At 37.7% G+C, this 23,002-nt stretch overlaps 1 protein-coding gene and 1 long non-coding RNA gene across 2 annotated transcripts in view; one reads left to right on the top strand and one right to left on the bottom strand.

Annotated features, from left to right (window-relative positions):
- LOC111874390 (sphingomyelin phosphodiesterase) overlaps window positions 1-21,482 on the top strand; it is a 24,434-nt gene extending 2,952 nt beyond the window's left edge. The window contains exons 2-9 of the mRNA XM_023869857.2: window positions 1,880-2,196; window positions 4,398-4,571; window positions 5,807-6,028; window positions 10,939-11,111; window positions 12,867-13,061; window positions 14,150-14,314; window positions 16,684-16,858; window positions 21,263-21,482. Of these exons, the coding sequence (XP_023725625.1) occupies window positions 1,880-2,196; window positions 4,398-4,571; window positions 5,807-6,028; window positions 10,939-11,111; window positions 12,867-13,061; window positions 14,150-14,314; window positions 16,684-16,858; window positions 21,263-21,457 (1,616 nt within the window). The 3' untranslated portion in view covers window positions 21,458-21,482. The remainder of the gene's footprint in view (window positions 1-1,879; window positions 2,197-4,397; window positions 4,572-5,806; window positions 6,029-10,938; window positions 11,112-12,866; window positions 13,062-14,149; window positions 14,315-16,683; window positions 16,859-21,262) is intronic.
- LOC117283084 lies at window positions 4,443-22,751 on the bottom strand. The gene is made up of 3 exons (XR_004514102.1): window positions 22,164-22,751; window positions 5,868-6,001; window positions 4,443-4,530 (listed from the first exon to the last, which is right to left on the bottom strand). It is a non-coding gene; the product is annotated as an uncharacterized LOC117283084 (long non-coding RNA).
- Between the last annotated feature and the right edge of the window lie 251 nt (window positions 22,752-23,002).

Genomic DNA, 23,002 nt, shown 5'->3' with positions numbered 1-23,002 from the left:
TGATTTCACTTGTAGACTTGTCCTTTCCCCCCTTCCTTCACTGCTCTCATAGCTGTGTATATTTTCAACACCAGTCTGCTTGTACCGTTTCTCATGGTCTCTTCGCTTGCGGATTTCTTATATTTTTCCTTCTACCCTGAAGATGGAGGCGATACGTTCCTCCGAAACGTCGGTTAACACCACATATAGAAATTTGAGGACCAAAAAATAAGAATCTATTTTCCATAAGACAGGCACAAGTCACAAATATTTACACAGTAGAACAATGAAGGGATGATCGGCTAGTGACAAACTAAATTTAGTCCTGTTGGATCGAAATATAAGTACAATTACAAGATTATTTGTTCATCCATTACAGAGTCTGTAAAGACATATGGAAAATATATATACACATAAAATTATTAACAATAGGAGTAAGCTTCTGGAGGTGATGTGTAATGAAAACACTTCAGGATAAAGTCATGAATGTTGTAATTAGAGAAGAGGTTGGTGTAGAGAAAATAGTAAATGACTGAACTGATGAAAAGTGACTGCTATTGAATGGACATATTTGTTGAAATGAAGATCACCGGTTACATGACAGACACTAGAATGCAGCCCAGTAGGGTGCCAGAAGTGGGACAGATCACTAAGAATGTGGATGAAAATATAATTAAACTAATGTGGAAGTGAGGCCTGTCTCATAATGACGTAGGAAGTCATGACAAATGGACAAGGAACCCTTAAAGAGAAGAAGAAAAAGGTGGCGGAGGAGGAGGAATGCACTCTGATATTGGCGCATTACAAACTAACAATAGAAAGCAATATCAAATATTTATTCCTTTTAATTGGTCTCAATATTGTCATGTGTAGGTTGGTACACATGACACAATTAACGGGTTGTAATTTGGATGATTGGATTTTTTAGCACTTCGCTTATACGCTCTCTCTCCTTAATTAAAATTAGTGAAGCGCTATCGCTGTTTCTACGCTTTATAATTCACTGTTACACACACGCACACACACACACACACACGCACACACACTACTCCTCTCCTGGTAACGCAATTAAAACACAGGAACTAGTGCTTCAAATCACTCTTGCCATCACTGCAGTACCATCCATCCATCAGTAATCTGTCAGACGACAGGTCCACAGTCTCTTCCAAAACAGTTCCTCCACTTAATGCGATTTTCTGTTTTTGGAAAGAGACTATCCAGGAAAAGTGATAATGTGGTAGTTTTTCCATTTGCTTTCCACATCGCAGTACAACAGCCGTTCAAACCACTCTGGTCACGCCTGTTGCTATACGAACTTGAACCATCTCGAGCATCATTTGTTCTGTGCTTCAAGTCGCTGCTGATGACGCTGCTTCCGGCATCAGTTTTTGGTGTCTCTCTTCGTCTGATGCCTACCCTTTGACCTGTTCAGCAAGGGAGGCCCTGCCAGTAGCTACGCTGCCGCTGGTATAGCTCTCAGGGTCCTTGGCATACTCGAACCCCCTCACCACGATAAGGTGGAGACATCAACGAGGGGGCACTGCAGTACAGCACACATAAAATCTTCAAAATCCAGGACTGCTAACTATTTAATAACAATGTCCAGTAAAATTCTGGGAAATGTAATTGCACTGTTTAACACACCTACACTCTTTCAAAAATATTTATTTTCTATGTTGTAGTTTAGCTTATGTTTATATACACTTGAAATTAAGTATATGCATTAGAGAACCATTCAAAAGGAACTTGGCTTCTACTCAGTTTAAGGATGAAGATGCAAGATCAATTAGGTGTATCTGTGTTAAATTACACAATGTAAAACAAAAAATGAACTTGTAATGAAGCAAGTAGTTGCCACCTAACAATAACTTTTGTTTATTATGTGTATTTTATTTTCCAGGGACAGAAAGACAGATGAAAGATGAGATCTTACATGGGTTCAGACAATTTGATGAAACTGGGAGACTGACACCAGAACTTTCCATAATAATGAAACAAATTCCTTTATCATCCATCTCTGGTTTGACATCATCGAGCACGTCACCTGTAACACGTGAGAGTCTCACGTGTTTAGCATGCCTTGCAGCAGTTGATATTATGAAAATATACATAGACACTCATACAAGAGATCAAGTTTATAATCTCGTAGTTGCACTGTGCCTTGACCTGACAGATTACAAGGAAGAAGTTTGTCTTGGATCTGTTGGATTACACCTGGTAAATGAATTTAATTCATAAAATGAGTAACACTTTTTCATGTATAAATAGTATAATTTTAGTAACAGCTGCTATATGATTAAAGTCATTGGGCAATGGTGGGGGGACCGAAGCCAGGCATCTTCTCCTGCCTAAATGTTTGGAAAAACTCAAAATTGAAAAAAGAAAAAATATGCCACATATTAATACAATTTGAAAGTATTTTTACACAATGTATTCTTCTATCCTGAATTCTTTGGAGTGATTGGTAAAAACAGTCTTTAATGGCTTAAATGTTAGTCTGTAAGCAGATTTTCTGTCCCCCTCCTGAGAAAAACTCTTGGAAGTATCTGTGATTAAATTCTGAAGGATTTAGTAATACATGTTTCTTACCATAAAATTGTTTAACAAAATAGGACTACTACAATTTCTAAAAAAAAAACTAAAGAATTGAGTTGAAGCAGAAGAATATAACACTCTTGTTGGATGTTCGTTTGAACTACAAATGTAAAAGAGTGCAGTTAGAAGTCTGCAGCATGCAGATTACATATGTGTATGTCTAGCAGAATAGTGCTTGTAAATAAAATATACAAATTGCAATGTACTGGGCCAGTAGTGTTTTGAAACAGAAAATGCTGACATCACTATCCACTAATGCTGTTTTGAGGTGAACAGCAATGTGAACTGCTGCAAGGGGTCATTAAATCATGGCTGGGCTGAAGTAAACATACTTTAAGCAAGATTTGAGGCTTTCACGGCGGTGACTATGAAGAAAGCAGTCTTCTGGGATTTGGTGTTTGATATATGTGGTGTTAACCGACGTTTTGGAGGAACATATCGCCTCCATCTTCAGGGTAGAAGAAAAAATATAAGAAATCCGCAAGCAGTCTGCTTTTACCGGTTCTCACAGTCTCTTCGCTTGCGGATTTCTTATATTTTTCCTTCTACCACATATACACGGTGCCAAATCCCAGAAGACTGCTTTCTTCATACTTTAAGCAATCTGTGGCTGACTAACATTCTGGTACCAGAACCTACATTTCAGTACTGCTTATGTGGAAGCCTGCAATTGGATATGATCCTAACTCAGTCCCAACTACCTTAAATCCTCACACCCTGCTTCCCTAAGATCCAACTCAGTGCTATCATCCCCTCTGTTTCTTGGTCTTCCAAGTGATATTTTCCAAGAGGTTTTACTGCACACTGTCTTAAAACTAGTTCCTTTCCACTTCCACAACGCTTGTTACCAACCATATCACTTCTGTGAGTAACAAGCACACTTTCAAGATGGATTTCATTCTTGGGAAAAGGTAATACCAGCAGGGGTTAGATCTGCAGAGGAGTGAGTCTGTGGAGGCATAGGGGTACAATTTTGGTCAGATATACTTGTACCAAAATAGCTGATTTGCTGGTGTACTGTCATGGTGGACCAGTCCACACATACAGTTCTTGTTAATATCATTCATTCATTCATTCCTTCATTGTAAAATTCCATCGATCCAATCGAGGCCACAGATTACACCTGACGGATATAGAACCAGTCACAAACGGGTAACCTATACAATGAAATGTACAATAAATATGTAACATAGCAATTAAGAAATTAGTAAAAAATACACATGCTTTATGGAAATTAAACATAGGTCAGATGAAACAATAAGTCTACCTGATTTATCTTCCTACTTTAAACATGGCAACATCTTAAATTTAAAACACATCTTCATGCCAGAAAGTAAGTGATTATATATCTTTTGCAAAAATAGAGCACCTTATGATGCATAAAACATATGGATAAAAATATAACATTAAGATTAGTATTTACTATTAAAAAAGTCCTTCAGTGAATAAAAGGAATTCAGTAGAAGGTATTTTTTTTAAGTATTTTTAAATTGATTCTTATAGTCTAACAATTATTTTATGTACGAAGGTAAGTGATTAAATATCATTATACCTGTATAATAAAAACCATTTATATATATATTTATATATTTATTTTTGACATACTTTTTACTCTTACTGTGTTTACTGTGAAGTTCCTTATTATGGAATATAATAAATTGCTTGCTTATTGTTAAAAAACAAATACAATGGAAAGCAACAGCAATGGGATTAAAAAGTAGAACGAATCATTGTGTATGACTATAGTAACAGAGTCCCAATCATTCATTAGACACAATGAAAAATGTCAACTACTAACTGTAAAAATTTTGCATGCTCTACAGGATCCAATACTTTACATATATAAGCACACTGCAAATCTTCCTGCTGCTCGACTCTGTGGAATTGTGTTTCAAGGAAGTCAATGTTTTGTAGATGAGCCAAGTCTTGAATGGTCTATTGATATTGATCCTGGATCTAAATCAGAAGACAACAGAATTGAAGACAAGAAAGCACATGTAAGGATAAGCTTATACATATATAACACATTTATAAACTGAAAGGTGATGGTGAAAGGTTCTTCAATAGTAACATATGTGAATAACTATATCAATGTGAAATAAAAGGTGACATATTCATGTCCAGGGCCAAACTGACAAAAGAGAAATGAATAGAATGAGATGTATAGTAACAGAGAATTTAAGAATTTCACTGCTTTCCATTTCTGAACCTGAAATTTGTCTCAGTAATATTTAAAATTTTGATTCTACCTCACAAATATCACAATGTATCTCCAATATAAAGACCAATTAGTTAATGCTGTTTTGGTAAAACAACCGCTGTTTATTCTGGGAACCATACAAAACACATAACTACACCCTGTGGACAACATGGAGAGTTTCTTAATATTAAAACTGGTAGTGCATATAGTAATGAGTTCAAAGCCCATTCTCTGTTATTTTGAAAGACAGAGTTCATGATGAAGCCATTTTAGGACAAAATTAGTTTTAGCCATGGAGCCAAATCAAATTGAATCTGTGTGCCTAATATTAGCATGAAAATGGTTTTTCAATTTAGAATAACCCAATTTCTGTACTCTGTGACCAACCATGTGTCAGGCAAGAGAGGAAGTGGCCAAATTAAAAACTGAAGATGTGGTTAAAAAATTTCAAAACAAATTAAAAGAAAATAAAACTCTGTATCAGTAGGGAGTAGGGACAGTAGGGACACGTGGTAGCATAGTTGGTTGAGGCACAATGCTACAAGCTGGAAGGTAGCAGGTTAGAGTCCCATTGAGGTGGATATTTTTCAATTGACCTAATCCTCCCAACCACATTATAGCCCTGAAGTCAACTCAGCCTCTAACACAAATGAGTGTCAGGAATCTTCCTGGGTGATAAAGGGCAGATGGCACATAAGGCTGACAACCTTACCCCCATCTGTGAGCCGATTGTCTAGAGAAAATTTTTGAGCCTCGATGTCTCACAGCCCTATGGACCTTTATGGCCTGTTACAGGGATAACTTTGCCTTTACCATCAAGAGGCAGTGACAAATATGTATGGAGTAATAGTGGAAAAATTATCAAAATGAGAACACCAATAAAACTTAGAAAATAAAACATTCTCCAGTGTCACTCTGGTCAACACAAATGCTAGACAAAGTCACCCATTGCTGAATCCATGGCTCCGGTGTTTAATCACCTAGCTGTGGTGTGGCCAATTGGTAAGATATTTTTAAATGATAAATTTTCAGGCTGCCAGTCCTCTGACTATTATCCAACTGTCAGACATCCACCAACAAGAAGATTACTTACCAGGTGGAAATGCAGCATGTGGACTACCAATATGCTGCAGAATCAACCAAGGTCCCCCACCAAGCCCTGATGCAGCAGCTGGGTACTGGGGTAATGGTGGCTGTGATATACCAATGCATCATTTTGAAAATACACTGAAACAAATTAAGAATACTCACGAGGTAAAGAATCCTTTTTAATATAAGACGATCTGGAAATGGATTGTTAAGAAAGAAGGGAGGTCTTCAAAAAATGAAGACCCATACATAAAGTGACAAAAAGGTAGTGGTATAAGTTCAAATTTCATGTTCCCAAGTACAACAAATTTACAAATTACAACACATTAGTAAAAATACTTGTGAGGGCTATTAGGAAAGTAATCTCCATCTGTTTAAGGCAATTAATGTAGTAGCGGGGGAGGGCTCACACATGCGAGGTAGTGTCACATGACTCATTGTATTGTATGTAAACCATCACATAACTGGTCACCCACTATTTGCTCTTGTCTCTACAGAGTAAGTTATGATGTGTCCTGATATTGATAATCCTGCCAGCTCCAAAATTCATGCTGATATCCACCTTCTTCATGCTTAAAATGTGAGTGCTGCTGAAATCCATCATGAATCATGTGCAGTTTATGGCCAAAATATAATGCATGAATGCATGAAGGAACTGTAAGACAGTGGTGCAGAATATTCAAAGATAGATGGACAAACAAATGTTCATGATGAAGAGCAATATGGTTGGCCATCGGTACCGAGTGATGATCTTGATCAAATTGTTGACAAAAAATTTGTGAAAGATGGTACTTCATAATTTCAGAACTTCCACAGTTTCCACACACTGTCCTCTATGAGATTATCACAGTTAGGTTGAGCTATCACAAGTTTTGTGCAACATGGGTTCCAAAATTGCTCATGAGTGAGCACAAAATACAGAGAATGACCTTCTATGGTTTCAGCTTCATAACAGCGATATGACAAAAATGGAGATGAATTTCTCAGTCACATCATGCAAATAACAGGTGATCAAACCTGGGTTTCATTTGTGAATGTTGAAATCAAAGAGCAGATGAGGCAGTGGATGCACACACACAACAAAACAAGCAGAAAAATTTTGAACAAACATTGTCTGCCAGAAAGCTGATGACAACTGTTTTCTGTGACAGGAAAGGAATGATGATGGCAGAATTCATGCAACTAGGGACCACAATATACACAAGTATATTGCGAAACAGTAAACCAAAAAATAAACCTGTGTAGCTTCATTCAGAACAAAAGGCATGGAATGCTGACAGATGGTGTAGTGCTCCTCCATGACAATGCATGTCCGCGTACAACTGCTCACCCTTGAACACTGCTGGAGCATTTCAAGTTCGAGCTGATTGACCACATTTATTACATCCCTGATCTTCACTCCAAGCGACGACATCCTGTTTATTTACCTGAAGAACTGGTTGGGATCACAGCCTTTCAACAGTAATGAGGAATTGATGGAAGGTATCAAAACGTGGCTGTGCTCACAGATGACAGATTTCTTTGATATAGGCATAAGAAACGCGTTCCCTGATATGACAAGTGTCTCAAGTCTGGTGAAGACTGCGTTGTGAAGTAGCTAAGTGTGTAAGAATTTCTGTTACAAGAAATTATTTTTTCATTGTTTTTTTTTTGTTAACAGCTTACTGCAAGTTACTTTGTGAATACACCTCATGCAGTTTGAAACAAACAGTTTGTCCGCCATACTGCAGAAGCTTTCTTCGGCATAACATGCACCAATATACTCTATTTAATATTGTGAAATTATAAATTGAAAATGGCTAGAAAATGGAGAGCCACTTCATGGTCCACTGTTATATATTATTCTCTTAGTATGCATCTGTCATCTGTGATACAGAAAATAGTGTCTTATTCCAACCAATTTCCAAGTTGGAAGAGAACAACAGCACAGTCCGTATTTTCCTAACAGAAATGTCTCAGAAACAAAACTGATGAAGAGCAAATTATATTATTTTCTGAGAGACATGAAAATTCTATAAACTTGTAACAGGGGAAGGAGCAGTGTATTCTGATACCCAACATTATAATATATTTCAGATGGGCTAAGTGCATAGGGGACCACATGATTCCTAATTCCAATTCTGGCAGCAGTGACTTACTGTAATTAGAGTTTCAACCTTTCCCCCCTACATCTTCAAGCACTGATATATCCTCAGGATCCGATTCTTCTTTTTGAGATACAGAAAAAAATATTTTTGGTTTTATTCGTGTTTTGTTACTTTCCTGATTTTGTACTACCCCACCACCTTACAACAGTTGAACAGGCACAGAAACTCAAATGTTCAAGGACTATAATATAAATGTATTCATCACTGATGTAAACAAAGAAATATAACTGAACATAAGTATATTCAAGTGTTATCATGAAAATGTTACAGTAAAGCTATCCCTGTAACAGGCCACGAAGGCCCATAGGGTTGTGAGACATTAAGGGTCCCACATTATCTAGACAATCGGCTCAAAGATGGTGGTAAGGTTGTCAGCCTTATGCGCCAGCCGCACTTTACTCCCCAGGAATATTATTTATTTAATTCCTGGTACTCATTTCTGTTAGAGGCTGAGTGAACCCCAGGGCCATAGTGCGGCCGGAAGGATTAGGTCAACTGAAAAAATCCAGTGACCTCATCAGTATTTGAACCCGTGACCTTCCGACTTGTAGCATAGTGCCTTAACCACTATGCTTGCGGATTTCAGTAGGACAGTATTACTGGGAATGAAACCACAGATCAGCTGGCAAGAGCAGGATCTGAACAACCATTCATAGGACCTGAACCAGCTTGTGGCATCTCAATAGGAGAGTATTGCTGGGAATGAAACAGAAGATCAGCTGGCAAAAACAGGATCTGGACAGTCGTTCTCAGGACCTGAACCAGCTTGCGGCATCTCAGTAGGAGAGTATTGCTGGAAATGAAACCACAGATCAGCTGGCAAGAGCAGGATCTGAACAACCATTCATAGCACCTGAACCAGCTTGTGGCATCTCAATTGGATTTGCTAAGAAAGCGACCAAGGACTGAACAGATAGAAATCACAAAAACACTGGGATTCCACAACTGGATTCAAACAGGCAAAGGGGTTTATATCAGGACCCTCTGCCAGAAGAACAAAGGACCTGTTGAAATTAAACAGAGATCAATTAAGATGGGTGGTAGGATTTCTTACTGGAAACTGCCACCTAAAAGGACACCTTTCAAAACTGGGACTGACAGACTACCCAACCTGTGAAAGGTGCCTACAAGAAAACGAATCAGCCACATACATCCTGTGTGACTGTGAGGCCAAATCTTACTTAAGATATTGCCACCTGGGTCAATTCTTCATGGAACCAAGTGACTTTTATGATGCCCCCATAAATAAAGTCCTGCATTTCATTCAAAATGTAGGATCAATTAAGGGTTTCATGGCCCACCCTTTACATACACACGCGCGCGCGTGCGCGAACGCGTGCTTGCAGGCACAGATATATAATATATATATATATATATATATATATGTGGTATCTTCATAGACATAGCACTTACCTATAAATTTGAATGTCTGTGTGTGGGGGGAGGGAGGGCTTCATGCTAACATGATGTTGGAGGCATACATGCATATGCACGTTTTTTCCTTGCATTCAAAGATGACATGACCTCAGGAAGAATGTTGGAGGAATGTAGTATGGAGCATGGCTGATATATTTTTCTGTTATTCTCCTGCAACTGTATGTTTTGAGTGGTATCTACCTAAACTGATTTAGCATAAGGGGGACAGAAAAAAGGAAGGAAGAGAGGAATGATGACAGAATTGTCAAATTTAAGGGCTGGGAAAGGAGGGATAGTGATAAAGGCACAAAAGTGATATAAGAAAGGAATAAATGGGATGAGAGATGAAGATACAAAACAAACGATCTTCCCTGACAGATTAAACTTGTGCATGTGATGAGAAGCCACAACCAAATTAGGGGATATCCTGGGTTTTCTTTGTGACTTGTCCTGGTCCATCCAAGAAAATACCAAAATGGAACCCTGAAACACATCATGGCCACTTTACTTCACACTCCTCCCAAATTATCTTTATAATAATAGTATTGTTTATCATTGCATACTAAATTAAATTTGTAGTTGATACAATGCACCTAAGAATTCCATAATGATGAAACCCAGTACAGATATGTTTACCTGGCATATCCCACCTGCACAATGCTAAAACATCACAGTTACTTATGTCAGCATGTATTACTACAGTATGATCTTTATAATGGTAGTTTATATTTGATGTTTCAATTATACTGCATGTAATCAGTAAACATTAAGAACATTTAGTAAACTCCCAGTTATCTGGTATCCAGGCAGCATCTATTCATCAAAAATCTCAAAGAAAATTTACAATTTTTCTAAATGTATTCAAATGCAAATTTCCACTGTACATATATTCACCCACCATGTCATAGTTTTCTCAGCCACAACTAGCAGCAGTACCCACCATCCTCCCTTACACAGGTACCTTTACACCAGGGTTTACTTGAATTTGTGAAAGCATTACAGTATATACGTGGTATATACAAACTCTTTCACCTTGCAATCCACTGTGTCAGCAAGGAAGACTTCCAGATAAGAACTAAAGCCAGATCATGTTGTTTTAATTTTATACTTGGTTTCTGTAAGAGTTTTTCTGATGCATATGGCAGAATTACAGATTCATGTGAAGAGGATACTACATTCCACATGTATGCCAGATAACAGGGTGTTTACTGTCACTTTTATCACAGATGAAAAGACTTTCTATTGAATTTTCAATGGGAATTACACTAGAGTTTATAGAAGACAAACGTCTAAATTTGTAAAATGATAAATACAGGCAAAATAGCAATGTCTTCTAGAGCTGGAAGCAGTACAGGTGAGTCACCAATTAAGTCGGACATAACCTCAAGGAATCCACTCTAAAACTGGGATATATTAGATAATATCTGCATATCATGAAATTAATATAGATTAAGAGGTTATGACTTCAAACAACGTGAACAGGTCCTTATTTCACCAATATTGTTTTTACAGAACATTGATTTTATCTACATAACTGGAGATATTGTGGACCGTGTGGTATGGGATACAAAAATTCCAACAAACATTGGTGTTCTAACAAATATTACAGAAAGATTGCTAACAACGTTTCCAAATACACCTGTGTATACAGTTTTTGGAAATCATGAACCAAGTCCATTAAATGTGTAAGTGTCTCTTGCTTCTTCTACTGCTACTGTAAATTTTTTGATATTTTAAATTAGTGACTTAGATGTTAGTTTATGTTTAATATTTACTCCTTGAAGTCACATTCTTCAATTTCTTTACATAAAAACAAAAATTACAAAAAATACTTTGTCATCAATTAAAGGAGCTGTCTTAATTGGCATAACAAACAAACAAGGAAACAAGTTACTAATAAAACACAAAGCATCAATATCCATAGCACTATAATTGAATCAAATTCTAAACTACTCAAATCCCACAAACATTCTTACAACCTACTTCTCTAGGATACCTTTTAATATTACATTCCCACCTACATTTTGAAATCCATTTCCTCACATCCAATTTATTAAAATCCACTTTGAAATCATTTTTTCATGCTCTGATTATTACCATGGTCATTTTCGAAGCGGTCTTGTCAACAGTCCATAATTATTTCTTATTTTCCAATGTCTGAGCTACATATTAATGTAATTTAACTATGGCATGGTATGTGAAGCTTAGTCTCAGACAATAAGGGAGGAACATAGATGTTTAAGAACTGGGTGCTGAGGACAGTACTTGGACCAAAGAGAGATGAAGTGATGGGAGGTTGGAGAAAACTTCATGATGAGGAGATTTGTAACTTGTACTCTTTGGCATGTATAATTAGAATTATCAACTGAAGCAGGGTGAGATGGGCAGGGCATATAGCACAAATGGGAGAGAATAGAATTGCATATAGGATATTGGTGACAAGGCCAGAAGGAAAGAGACCACTAAGAAGACCAAGACATAGAAGGGTGGATAATTATAAAAATTTATCTGAAGAGAGACAGGATGGGGTGGTGTGGACTGGATTGATCTAGCTCTGGATATGGGCCAATGAAGGGGTCACAGTAATGAACCTTCAGGTTCCATAAAATGTTCAGAAGTTCTTGAGTAGCTGCACAACTGACAGTTTCTCGAGAAGGGCTCAGCTACATTGGCTAGTTAGTTAGCTACATAGTATAACAGAAACTATATAAAATAATATATTCTTCAGAATGTTACAATTTTCTATTAATTTAGATCAATTTCTTTTATTGACATTCAGCTTTCAGATACTCTGCACTCACATTTGGGAGACTACAGTTCATCGCCATGGACACTAAAACATGAAATACTGCTGGAGAGAATAGTTCAAATAAATTTTCTTTGCCAATTCCAGTAAGAACCTTGGTGTCTGATTGTGGAAACTTACTCCACTGAAGTTCTCTTCATTTTATAATTCAGAAGGGTTAGAATTATCCATGACTGACATAAAATGAATTTCACCAAATCTTCTTGTGCTATCAGTCATGATAACTGGTTAAAGATTACATGTTCCAGGGACCATCCCTGCCCACATCTTCAGGGTCTGATTATATCAGACCCTGATTATAGAGACAGAAATAGACCAATTGACATGGGTGACAGCCCAAGAAGATTTTATTAACCTCAGCCACCATGAAAGCTTCAGATCTTACAAAAATTTTATTTTTAAAAGAGTGTTCACTAAGCTCAAAAATGTATTAAGACCAAAAAAGTAAGTTGTGCACCTTCTTGACTTCTGACTCTGTTATAGACACTATTTTGTAGTAATAAATTGATTTCATGGTTAATTAACATATAATTAACACTGCAACAGAAGTACTGAATTAGTCTGACAAGCTGTTTATGCAAAATGGAACTGCTTCTGCATGGCGCACTACATTACTTTTAATATTTGCTTACAGGTTTGCACCACATTACATTACCGATGAGACAGTTTCAGTAAATTGGTTATATAATTTGTCAATAAACCTGTGGTCTCACTGGCTGCCACCGGAAACCAATGAAACTATTTTACGTGGAGGCTACTACACTGCCCTGGCAAAACCGGGTTTTCGAATTATAGGTCTCAACAATAATGTCTGCTACCCTGAAAACTGGTAAAGTCTGAAGAAATTCTACTGAAATGCTTGACATACGTGATCCAAATGAAAATATCTTCCCAGTCGCAAAAGACTGGTTCCACCTCTGGAAAGACAACTGTCTAAGCACAAGACAGTCTGTTTACAATAACACTGGAAATAAATACCTTAATGGAGTCTATGTCCCTGAAAAATGACACTGCAACAAAAATATGTGTAAGATTGCAGTATTCTGGATATGAAGTCATGTTGTACAAGCATTTCAAAGTAATCTGCTGCCTCCACCTCCATAAGGTAGCAGATTACTTCGAAATGCTGGTACTAAACAATAAGGCATCATATCCCAGGAGACAATAATCTTGAAAATCATGGCCATGAGGTTTTCAAACATCGAAAACTTGAGTGTGAAATAAAATGCTACAGTACAGATCTGTTTTTAAAACAAAATATTGATCATTTATACACTGCTGCTGTTGTCGCCATGTGACTTACTTTAGTGATGTCACTTATATGGGAAGAGCCACGCCATAGCTCAAGCGGTTAGATGCTGGCTTCCCACCGCAGCGGCCCAGGTTCGATCCCGGGGTCTAGACAAGTGGGATTTGTGGTGGACAAAGTGGCGCTGGGGGGGGGGGGTTCAATTAAGTACCTTCTTGATAGACTTCTAGGGAACCAGAATAGCACAGTCAGTATAGAGACTGCCTACAGGCTGAACAACTGAGAGGTTGGAGATGAATCCTGGTAGGGGCAAGGATTTTCTCCTCTCCATGTCTTCCATGCCGGTTTTGGGGCCCACCCAGCGTCCTACCCAATGGGCACACCTGTCGCCTCCAACTAGTGCAAAGGTCAAGAAAATGTGGTACATCCACTCCCTCATTTGCTCAATTAGTTAAGCACAGGGACAACTTTATCTTTACCTTGACAATCTTCCTGACATCAAAATAACTTGCTCACTCTCAGCAGTCTGTCATCACAAAATGAGTACTTTAAAACACAACAACCGAAAATAGAGAGAAATATTGCTGTAGATAAATATATAATAACCACCTTTATAACGTTTAAATGTATACAGTTCATACACAATAAATAACTGATTTACTGGATAGGTGGATGATACATAACCCAAAGGACCAAGACGGACAGCTTCAGTGGCTGGCTGATACACTGCTCCAAGCTGAGAAAAATGGAGAAAAGGTTCACATTCTTGGACACATAACTTCAGATCAGTGTTTCAGGACTTGGGCCAGAGAATTCCGCAGGATTGTTAGCAGGTTAGTAAACAAGCATGAAGCTACTGGTACGAGTTATAGACACAACGTGCACTATACATTATGTAATTCATGATTTCATTTGTGAAGCTAATGCTCTTCTAACCATATTTGAAGAATATCAGATATAATTTTCTATCAATTCGATGAAAGGAGGATTCCTTCTTGTTAAGGCTGTGCACTGCTCACTTTTTAATGATGTCTCCAACTTTGAAACCTGTTCATTTTCTTAATTCTGCAGTCACTGAGTAGTGGTTCACATCAAAGTCAGCTCAGGTATAAAATCAAACATCAATGAGTCTTTATAAAGCCATTTCTTATCAAGTAAAATATTTCTGTCATCTCATCATAACAGGCCCAGGCATGCTTATTTATACCACAAGGTGGAAAAAGTAATACTTGTGACATCCAGATTTTTTCATTTGGCAAACTTTACCAATCTCATCCAATTATCTTCACTAATTTTATGCAAACTCTTCTTCCTTGTAGTTGGCATGAAAGTGTCTTCTCACTCACATTTAGCATTGATTTATCTTGGAAAAATGTTCATATAATTTCTATTGAATTGAATTGAATTTATTTACATTCTATAAATCCTAAGCAGGTTAGTACCTTTGGATACAGAACAAGTCAAAATGTTACATACATAAGTACAGGCAATTTTAGCTTAAAAATTAATATAACTTAATTTTACATCATTCTCTATTTACATTGAAGTATTCATCTAAAGAGTAGAAGGAATGAGCATGTAGATAATTCTTTAACTCTGATTTAAACTTTTTAGTATCATTGCCCAAGTTTTTAATACTTTGTGGCAGACTGTTGAACACTTTTATGCCAGTAAAGTAGACTCCTTTTTGATATACTGATAAAGTTGATGAGGGTAGGTGGAAGTTGAAAAAGTAAAAAAAAAAAATATGTCTTATACACGAAATTGAAGAATTATTTCTTCTGTGGATATAACGTCACATACTTCATGGAAACTCAACACACGTTTCTGAGGAACATGTCACCTCCATCTTCAGCATTGAAGAATAAGCCAAGCAAGAATAAGCATGAGCAGGATGCAAAAAAATACATGGTTTGAGAAAGCACAGGATTACATAGAACGCACACAACAGAGCACCACAGACAAACCACTTAACTCAGACTGACGCCAGCTCACTAACAGTCGCAGGAGACCCCCAGCTAACACCATCTAGCAGCACAACTCGTAACTACAAAGCATGCGCGCGCAACAGGTCGTTTCCTGTTATTTTTGGGTCCCCCCTCGTATATGTGTCATTTCAAGCTGTCTACCCTGAGATTCCAAAAGTATTTGTGGCAGAAGGCCAACTCTTAAATAACTGTTAACAAATATTAGACAGTTGATTTTTAATTTTCTTATATGGGCATACATTCCATTCTAGGGTCTTCCAACATATAATTTTCTCTTCTTATGGAAGTATAAAATTTTGTGAAAAGGCGTTTTCTTTGACAGGTTTTACAGTGTCAAGAGTAGAACAGCAGTAGAACTTGGATACTTGGGCTGTGGGATTGATGATGTTCTAAAATACAACCACATAAAAATGTAACAATTTTACATATTAAATTGTATAAATTGAATGTACAGAATAGCTATGAAGTTATGTAAAATGTCGATGTTGAAAAGTTGGCTGGCCCTGAAAAGGGCAGTTTGTTCTACCATGAGTGCGCTGGCAGAGTTTGCTCCTTTGTAGTAGACCAAGTCTTTATGGCTGATCAGCTGGTTTGTCTGGCTGGTGATTTGGTGCTGCGTGTGCCAGTAGGAACAGCTGCCTATGGTGCAGCTGATGACTGAGTTGTGGTCTCGGCTTGGTTGCTGGAGAGCTGCAGCAGCTACATTAGCTGTCTGGTAGCAGAGCGCGGTTGCTGGAGAGTTGCGGCAGCTGTCTTTGGCGCGGGAAGTGCTGATGACTCTGATGACTGAATGTGATCACTGACGATTGCTAGTTTTGGGCTCCGCCTTTTATACTATGCTTGTTGGGCAGAGCTATGTTGCAGTTGCTGACTGGCCAGCGCATGCGATGATGTAAATGTGGGCTGGACAGTGAGTGCTGTATAAATACGAGTGCTGGCAGCAATGTGATGTTGACTAGGAGTAGAGTGCTGTCTGTTAGACCGGCGAAAGCGCCTGTTCGCATGTGGAATGTTCCCACAGGTTGGAAAGAGGAGAGAATTTCATTATATTTATATGATATCTGAAGTTCTTACAGCAGCAAATATTAAAAATGCAGTCTTGTACTAGACTAAGAACATCACAACCCAGAAATCTGAAACTTGTTAGTTCTAATTATTGCATCAAAGACTGTCGATACTGAAACATTTTCTAAAACATGCCCATTTATTTTCAGGTTTGAGAACACAATAACAGCTATCTTCAAAGGACACACTCACAGTGATCAATTTAATGTCTATTATTCCTTCGATAGACCAGGTCATGCTACTGGTGTGGCATTCAATGGTGCCAGTGTCACCCCAGGCCCAAACTCTAATTACAAGGTGTACACTGTGGATCCTAACAATTATGTGAGTATATCAGACACAAAGGTAAAGAACAAATTTTCCTGTACCTAAGCACCATAGAATGGAGGAATAAAGGGGCATGATAGTAAATATTTTGTGCATCCAGCACATTGCTAGGAGGCTGGGTAGACTTAACATCTGGCCTGAATGTGGTAGAAAACACAACACACCTGCTTCTCCCAGCAATTAAACCAATTCTGTCCAGCCCATTGTCTGTAGCTAACCATTTTAATGACTGACATATAACAGGCACACACACACACACACACACACACACACACACATCAATGACCCACCATTCACAAAGAAAGTAGAATGATGAGGTGACCATAATAATTTTAAAAAATGTGAAAAATTAATAAAATTGAAATACAACAAGACTGTAAAAGCATAATCACACACTTCATGAGCACATTCAGCAGAAGGAGTCATAAGTGATATGAACTTGAAATTGTTTATATAATTATCCTAAGCCAGATGGAACCAGTCCATCACCCCATCATATTTCTCTATGATCCATTTTAATATTATTTTGCCATTTATGTTTGGGTCTTCCTAGTAGTCTCTTTTATTCAGGTTTTCATGCCAAAACCCTGCATACACTACTCTTATCTCCCATGTGTGCTACATGCCCTACCTATCTCATCTTCCATGACTTCATCACTCTAATTACGAGGTGGTTGAAATATGACCGGGACTGATTTTTTTGTAAACAAGCCGCACTGCGCAGCAGCTGTGCGACCTTGAGAGATTGTAGCCAGAACCTCCACTCTCCCTCCTCTTAGGGTTAGAACCTGTTCAGTCCTGTCTGGGAGTTGCTAGAGGGATGATCATACAGAAGGTACCATGGAGCGTGGAACAACGCATTGTGATCAAATTCCTCATTGGAGAAAACGTCCCGTCCGCTGAAATTCACCACACACTCCAACAACAGTATGGGGAAGAGTGTCTCTCATGGACCGGTGTGTTGAGTGGTGTAAGTGCTTCAGAGAGGGCAGAGAGCGCGTGGAGAATGAACTGCATGATCGTCGACCATGAACATCCGTCACCAAGCCAAACATTGATCGTGCAGACGCACTTATTCGTGAGAATAGGTGCATCACTATGAAGGAACTTTGAGCAATGCTGTCCATCAGTGTTGGTAGTGTAGAGGACATCGTGAAATACCACCTGCACTATCGCAAGGTGAATGCACGGTGGGTACCATGCACTTTGACGAATGTGAACAAAATGGTGCATATGCATGCTGCCAGTTGTCTCCTACAGCAGTTTGAAGATGAAGTCTATAGTGACCACCAATGAACCGTGGGTGCACTACTTCATTCCTGAGTCCCAGCAGTCATCACGCGAGTGGCGGCATACCAGTTCTCCCAAACCCAAGAGAGCGCGGAGGAGCCGCTCAGCAGGAAAAGTGATGGCAACGTTCTTCTGGGACTGGCAGGGGATTATCCATGTAGACTTTCTGACAGATGCCAGAACAGTCAATGCAACTTATTACTCAGACCTTCTGGCAACAGACGTGAAGGAAAAGATCCGATCCGAGCGGAAGACAGATGGAAAGCGGGTAGCTTCCTTCAAGACAATGCACGCCCCTATATGGCCAAAACAACAATGGAAACCCTTCGGAAATTGAAATGGAACCTTCTGACACATCCGCCATACAGTCCCGATTTTGCCCCAAGTGATTTTTACCTGTTCGGAAGGCTCAAATCAGACTTGCAAGTCATGTGGTTTGTGGACGACGCCGTCATCCAGACTGTTCGGGAGTGGATACGCCGCCAATCACAAGTCTTTTGGGGGGGGGGGCATCAGGATGCTTCCAGAAAGTTGGAAAAAATGTGTTGACTCCAGAGGGGAGTACGTTGAAGACTGACATGTGCAAGTAAGTGTTTGGCAATTATGCTTTTTTTTTTTTTTTAAATCAGTCCCGGTCATATTTGAACCACCTTGTATATTTGATGAAGGGTACAAGCTCCTCCTCATGCAATTTTCTCCAGTCTCCCATCATTTCATCCCTCTTTGGTCCAGACATTCTCCTCAGCAGCGTTTTCTAACATCCTCAGTCCACGTTATTCCCATTAATTTTAACTCTTTATGAAAACAATACTTAAAAATTAAATGTCAACAAATACCCACTGATTAGATTTGATACATAATTTCTCATGTCTGCTACTGCTCTTTCTTAACAGTGTTGGTAGATCTCTTTTCATTTTTACAGAAACCATGAGCTTTAATAGTGACAAACGCTATATAGCTCCCTTTAGGTTTTCTTTTATTGTTGGACTGATTGCATTGCCTTCAATATTTATATATTTATTTACTAAAGTTATATGTTACAGAACTAATGAGAGCATGTTTTGTTATCATTTATAACATATACAGTGTCAGAAACTTGAATATGTTAGACTACATAAGCATCAGGGAGAGAAGTGTTTCAGGCAAAGACTGTACAAAAATGAAAAACAAATATTATGCCAAATACCATTTTTTCATAGGTCTTCAGATATGTGAACGAAAGGATAACTATGAGCACACTTCTCAACTTGCCTATTCAGCAAGCAACCATGACCACCTGAACACAATCACAGTTAAAAAAGATTTTTCTTGAGTTAGAATATAGAGATAACAGATGTTTTGTTGTTTTAATATTATAATACAGCTATGAAGCACAAATAAAAAAATGTACATACATTTGATTTTCTTTCAGTGTTAAATAACTGTGAGCAGAAAAGGGACAAACTGTATTGAATATTACTCTATTACAGGCATAACATATTTACTTCTTAGTCATATGATATAAATGCAAACCAAGAGTGAACATACCGATTTTAAGATTCTCACAGCAGTGACTATAAAGAGTACTGTCTTCCAGGACATATGTCATGTGATCTAGCAGAAATTCACCTTCTACTTTTCTGTACTGTGAATAGCTGGACATGTATTTATTATTTGTTTATTATATAGGAACAGTTCTTCATCTTAATTATTTCAATTATAATTCCTTCTGTTGAATTCTCCTGATATGTAAACTGTATGCTTTTACAACCTTGTTTGTGAATTAACGCTTTAATATCCTAAATCCTTTCTCCTTTTTTCTATTTCTGGGAGTGACTTAAGGATGTTTTTGTTAGCAACACTACATGCTCTCAATCACAAATACTGTGTCAAAGATTTTGACCAAACTTTGAAGATCCTTTCTATAACTTAAAACTAAAGTAAGTTTTTCAGCACTATCACACAATTTTCAGTGGTGTGTTACTGGAAGACAAATAAAACTTTTCATTCTTCTCACATAATGTAAAACAAAGCAAACCCTTTTCTATATAATACTAATGAATGAAACAAGGAAAATGCTTCATGTCATGTACAGTTTCTTCATATGATGGATTACTTTAAGAAAGTGACAAAACTGAACCACCATCATATTTAAGTTTCATGGCAAAGAAGATTCATATTGTTGTATCCTGTGTTAAGACACCATGTGTTCTGGAGAGTATAACATTCTGAAGAAACACAATGTCCCCATTAGAGAAAGCAGTATGTTCCTTGAAACACTGGCACACTCTTACCAGGCCATATGTTGTTATGACCAAGAATACCACAGTAATTACATTGTCAAAATACTAAATAAACTTACAATTTTGCAGACTGCATTTTAAATTGTGTACTTTGTATATAAATAAGTATTCTAGCAAAAAAAAATTCTATCTTCAAGAAGATTAACATAGATGTGGCCTGATTGTACTGCATTAAATGTAACTTCAGCTTCCAAATACTGCCATAAAATATTCCTCTTCATTCTTTAGTTATGTCTCTATTATTCTATATGTATCCCAGGAAGAAATGTCAACATTCTGGGAGGTCACAGTATTGGTCATTGTAACCAAAAACTTGTATATATACATGTCCTACTCTGAATGGTTTCCCAGATAAAGCTGTTTCACTATACACTGTACAGACGAGCAACACATCCTCACATGATTTGCAAAGTGCACTGACGTTGACGGTGGAATTTTTTAAAATGTATTATATTAGGTAAACTCTACAAACTTTGTCACTTCAACAATAAATATTGGTATTAGAAACAGTACATAATATCTCTCATCAACAATTTTGGAACTGTACAGTGAAATAGCTCAATCCCAGAAACCGTTCATAATAGGATACTTGTAAAAGTAGACCTTTTTTTCTTAGAATGACCAATATTATGACCTCCCCATATATTGACCTTTGCTCCTGGGACACCCTGATAATTATCATTTATGTATATATTATTCAATACAGTACACAATACTCTTTCTACTCTTTATTTACACCTAAGTAGTACTTAGTAGATGGCAACATCTTTGCTTTCCCTAAAGTACTGAATAAATATTAGCATTAACATTAACTGGAAATTTTTTGCAGACTGTCCTAAACAGTGAATCTTGGATGTACATTTTGACAGATGCTAACAAAAATCCCAGTGAGGATCCAAGCTGGTATCAAGCCTACTCATTTAAAGACGTATTTGGAGTTCAGTCAATGAGTGCTATAGAAATGGGGAACTTGACCCATACACTTGCCAAAAACCGGCCTCTTCTAGAAGAATATGCAAGGTAACTGATTAGTTGTTCAGTTGTAAGTTGTTATTGCCAGAGTACACCCCACTGCATAATTATAGGCACATTTCAGTGACTTCTTTTGGATCTTTAGTTATGCATTTACAGTTCACTTAATGATGCTGCTGGTAGCTCTGACTATACAGCATCAAATAATATAATTATAAGGAATGAATTGGAAAGGATTTCAAAGGAGAGTCATAGCTTAATATGAGGTACCATCCTGACATTTATCTGGAGTGGCTGAAAAAAACTGAATAATCCCAGTCAGAACAGCTGGTTTTCAGGCTGAGATTTGAACCTAGGATCTCCTAAATATGAAACAGAAGTACTTGCTGGCTGGCTTTATGTTTGGCCCTAAGGTGAGAAATTTTAAACAAATGATGTAATAGCTAGACTTATTGTCTCAATAATTTAGTTCAAGAAACAAAAGCAGAGACAGAAAATAAAATGAGTGTAATCAGATATTAAACATTACATTAAAGCAAGAAATTCTTAACTGACCCACGCTCACAACTTCTATCAATGGATATGCTTTCATGTGTACATTCATGCATCCTATAATGTGATTAATATTATATGAAAAACAAATACTAATATACTAATATATATATATATATATATATATCCATATTATATTAATACTATTTTCCATGTGAAAGATGGGATGTTGCTTCCGATATATGGAGAGACAACCATGTAAATACCTGATGAATGCTGGTGAGGCTCCAGCCACATCAGGCTGACTTGCATGAGTGACGGTGATCCTTCTGTGTTTGATAACTGGGTGACTGCGAGCCAGCTGTAGAGTGGCTAGTGCTGGCAGAATGCTTCCCAAGTGTAGAGGTGACCGCTTTCTAAGTCAGTTGGCGGAGTTGCTGCTAGGAGGATTGCTATTACCATGTGTGCCCCAGATGTTATTGCGAAGAAAGAGTAGCTCCAAATGACTAGATAGCTCAATGTGGTGTGCACTGATTGGCTAGCACTTACAGCCTTACAGTTTCTCTACACCTATACTGTATAAAATATTCCCATTTAATAAAATATAACCAAGAAATGCTTCATCATCTGTAGCTACATATTCTGATAGAACCTAAACTAAATCTTACTGACATACCAAAACCGTGCATGGATACAACTACATTTTAAATTCCTGAGAATTTGATTCCCGTCACTCACAGTAGGCTATGGTCTTTTGAGGGGGCCATGTTCCACAGTTAAAAAAAAACACAGATTACAGGGAACAACATAGATATTAGTGCTTGAGAAGAGGGTGCTGATGTAGAATTAGGAGCTTCANGGCTCTACTTGTGACACAGGATGCCTAAGAGGCTCACTCTGTGGTATGGCATTGACACAAACAAATGATGATTTTCAATGCCGTATATTAGAGGAAGAATTTGACGGAGCTAATTGAGCAGGTGGTCATGACAACAGCATTCACAGCACCTGGAGGAGTTTCCTATTGCCTGTCAACACATCCCAGACATTTAAAAAGTAGCAATATATAAATTATATCAAACTTCTGCTATTCTGCACTTTCATC

Source organism: Cryptotermes secundus, unplaced genomic scaffold, assembly GCF_002891405.2.
Source record: "Cryptotermes secundus unplaced genomic scaffold, Csec_1.0 scaffold197, whole genome shotgun sequence".
NCBI classification, from domain to species: domain Eukaryota; kingdom Metazoa; phylum Arthropoda; class Insecta; order Blattodea; family Kalotermitidae; genus Cryptotermes; species Cryptotermes secundus.
Note: the sequence above shows the minus strand (reverse complement) of the source record. Positions and strands in the feature narration are given on the sequence as shown.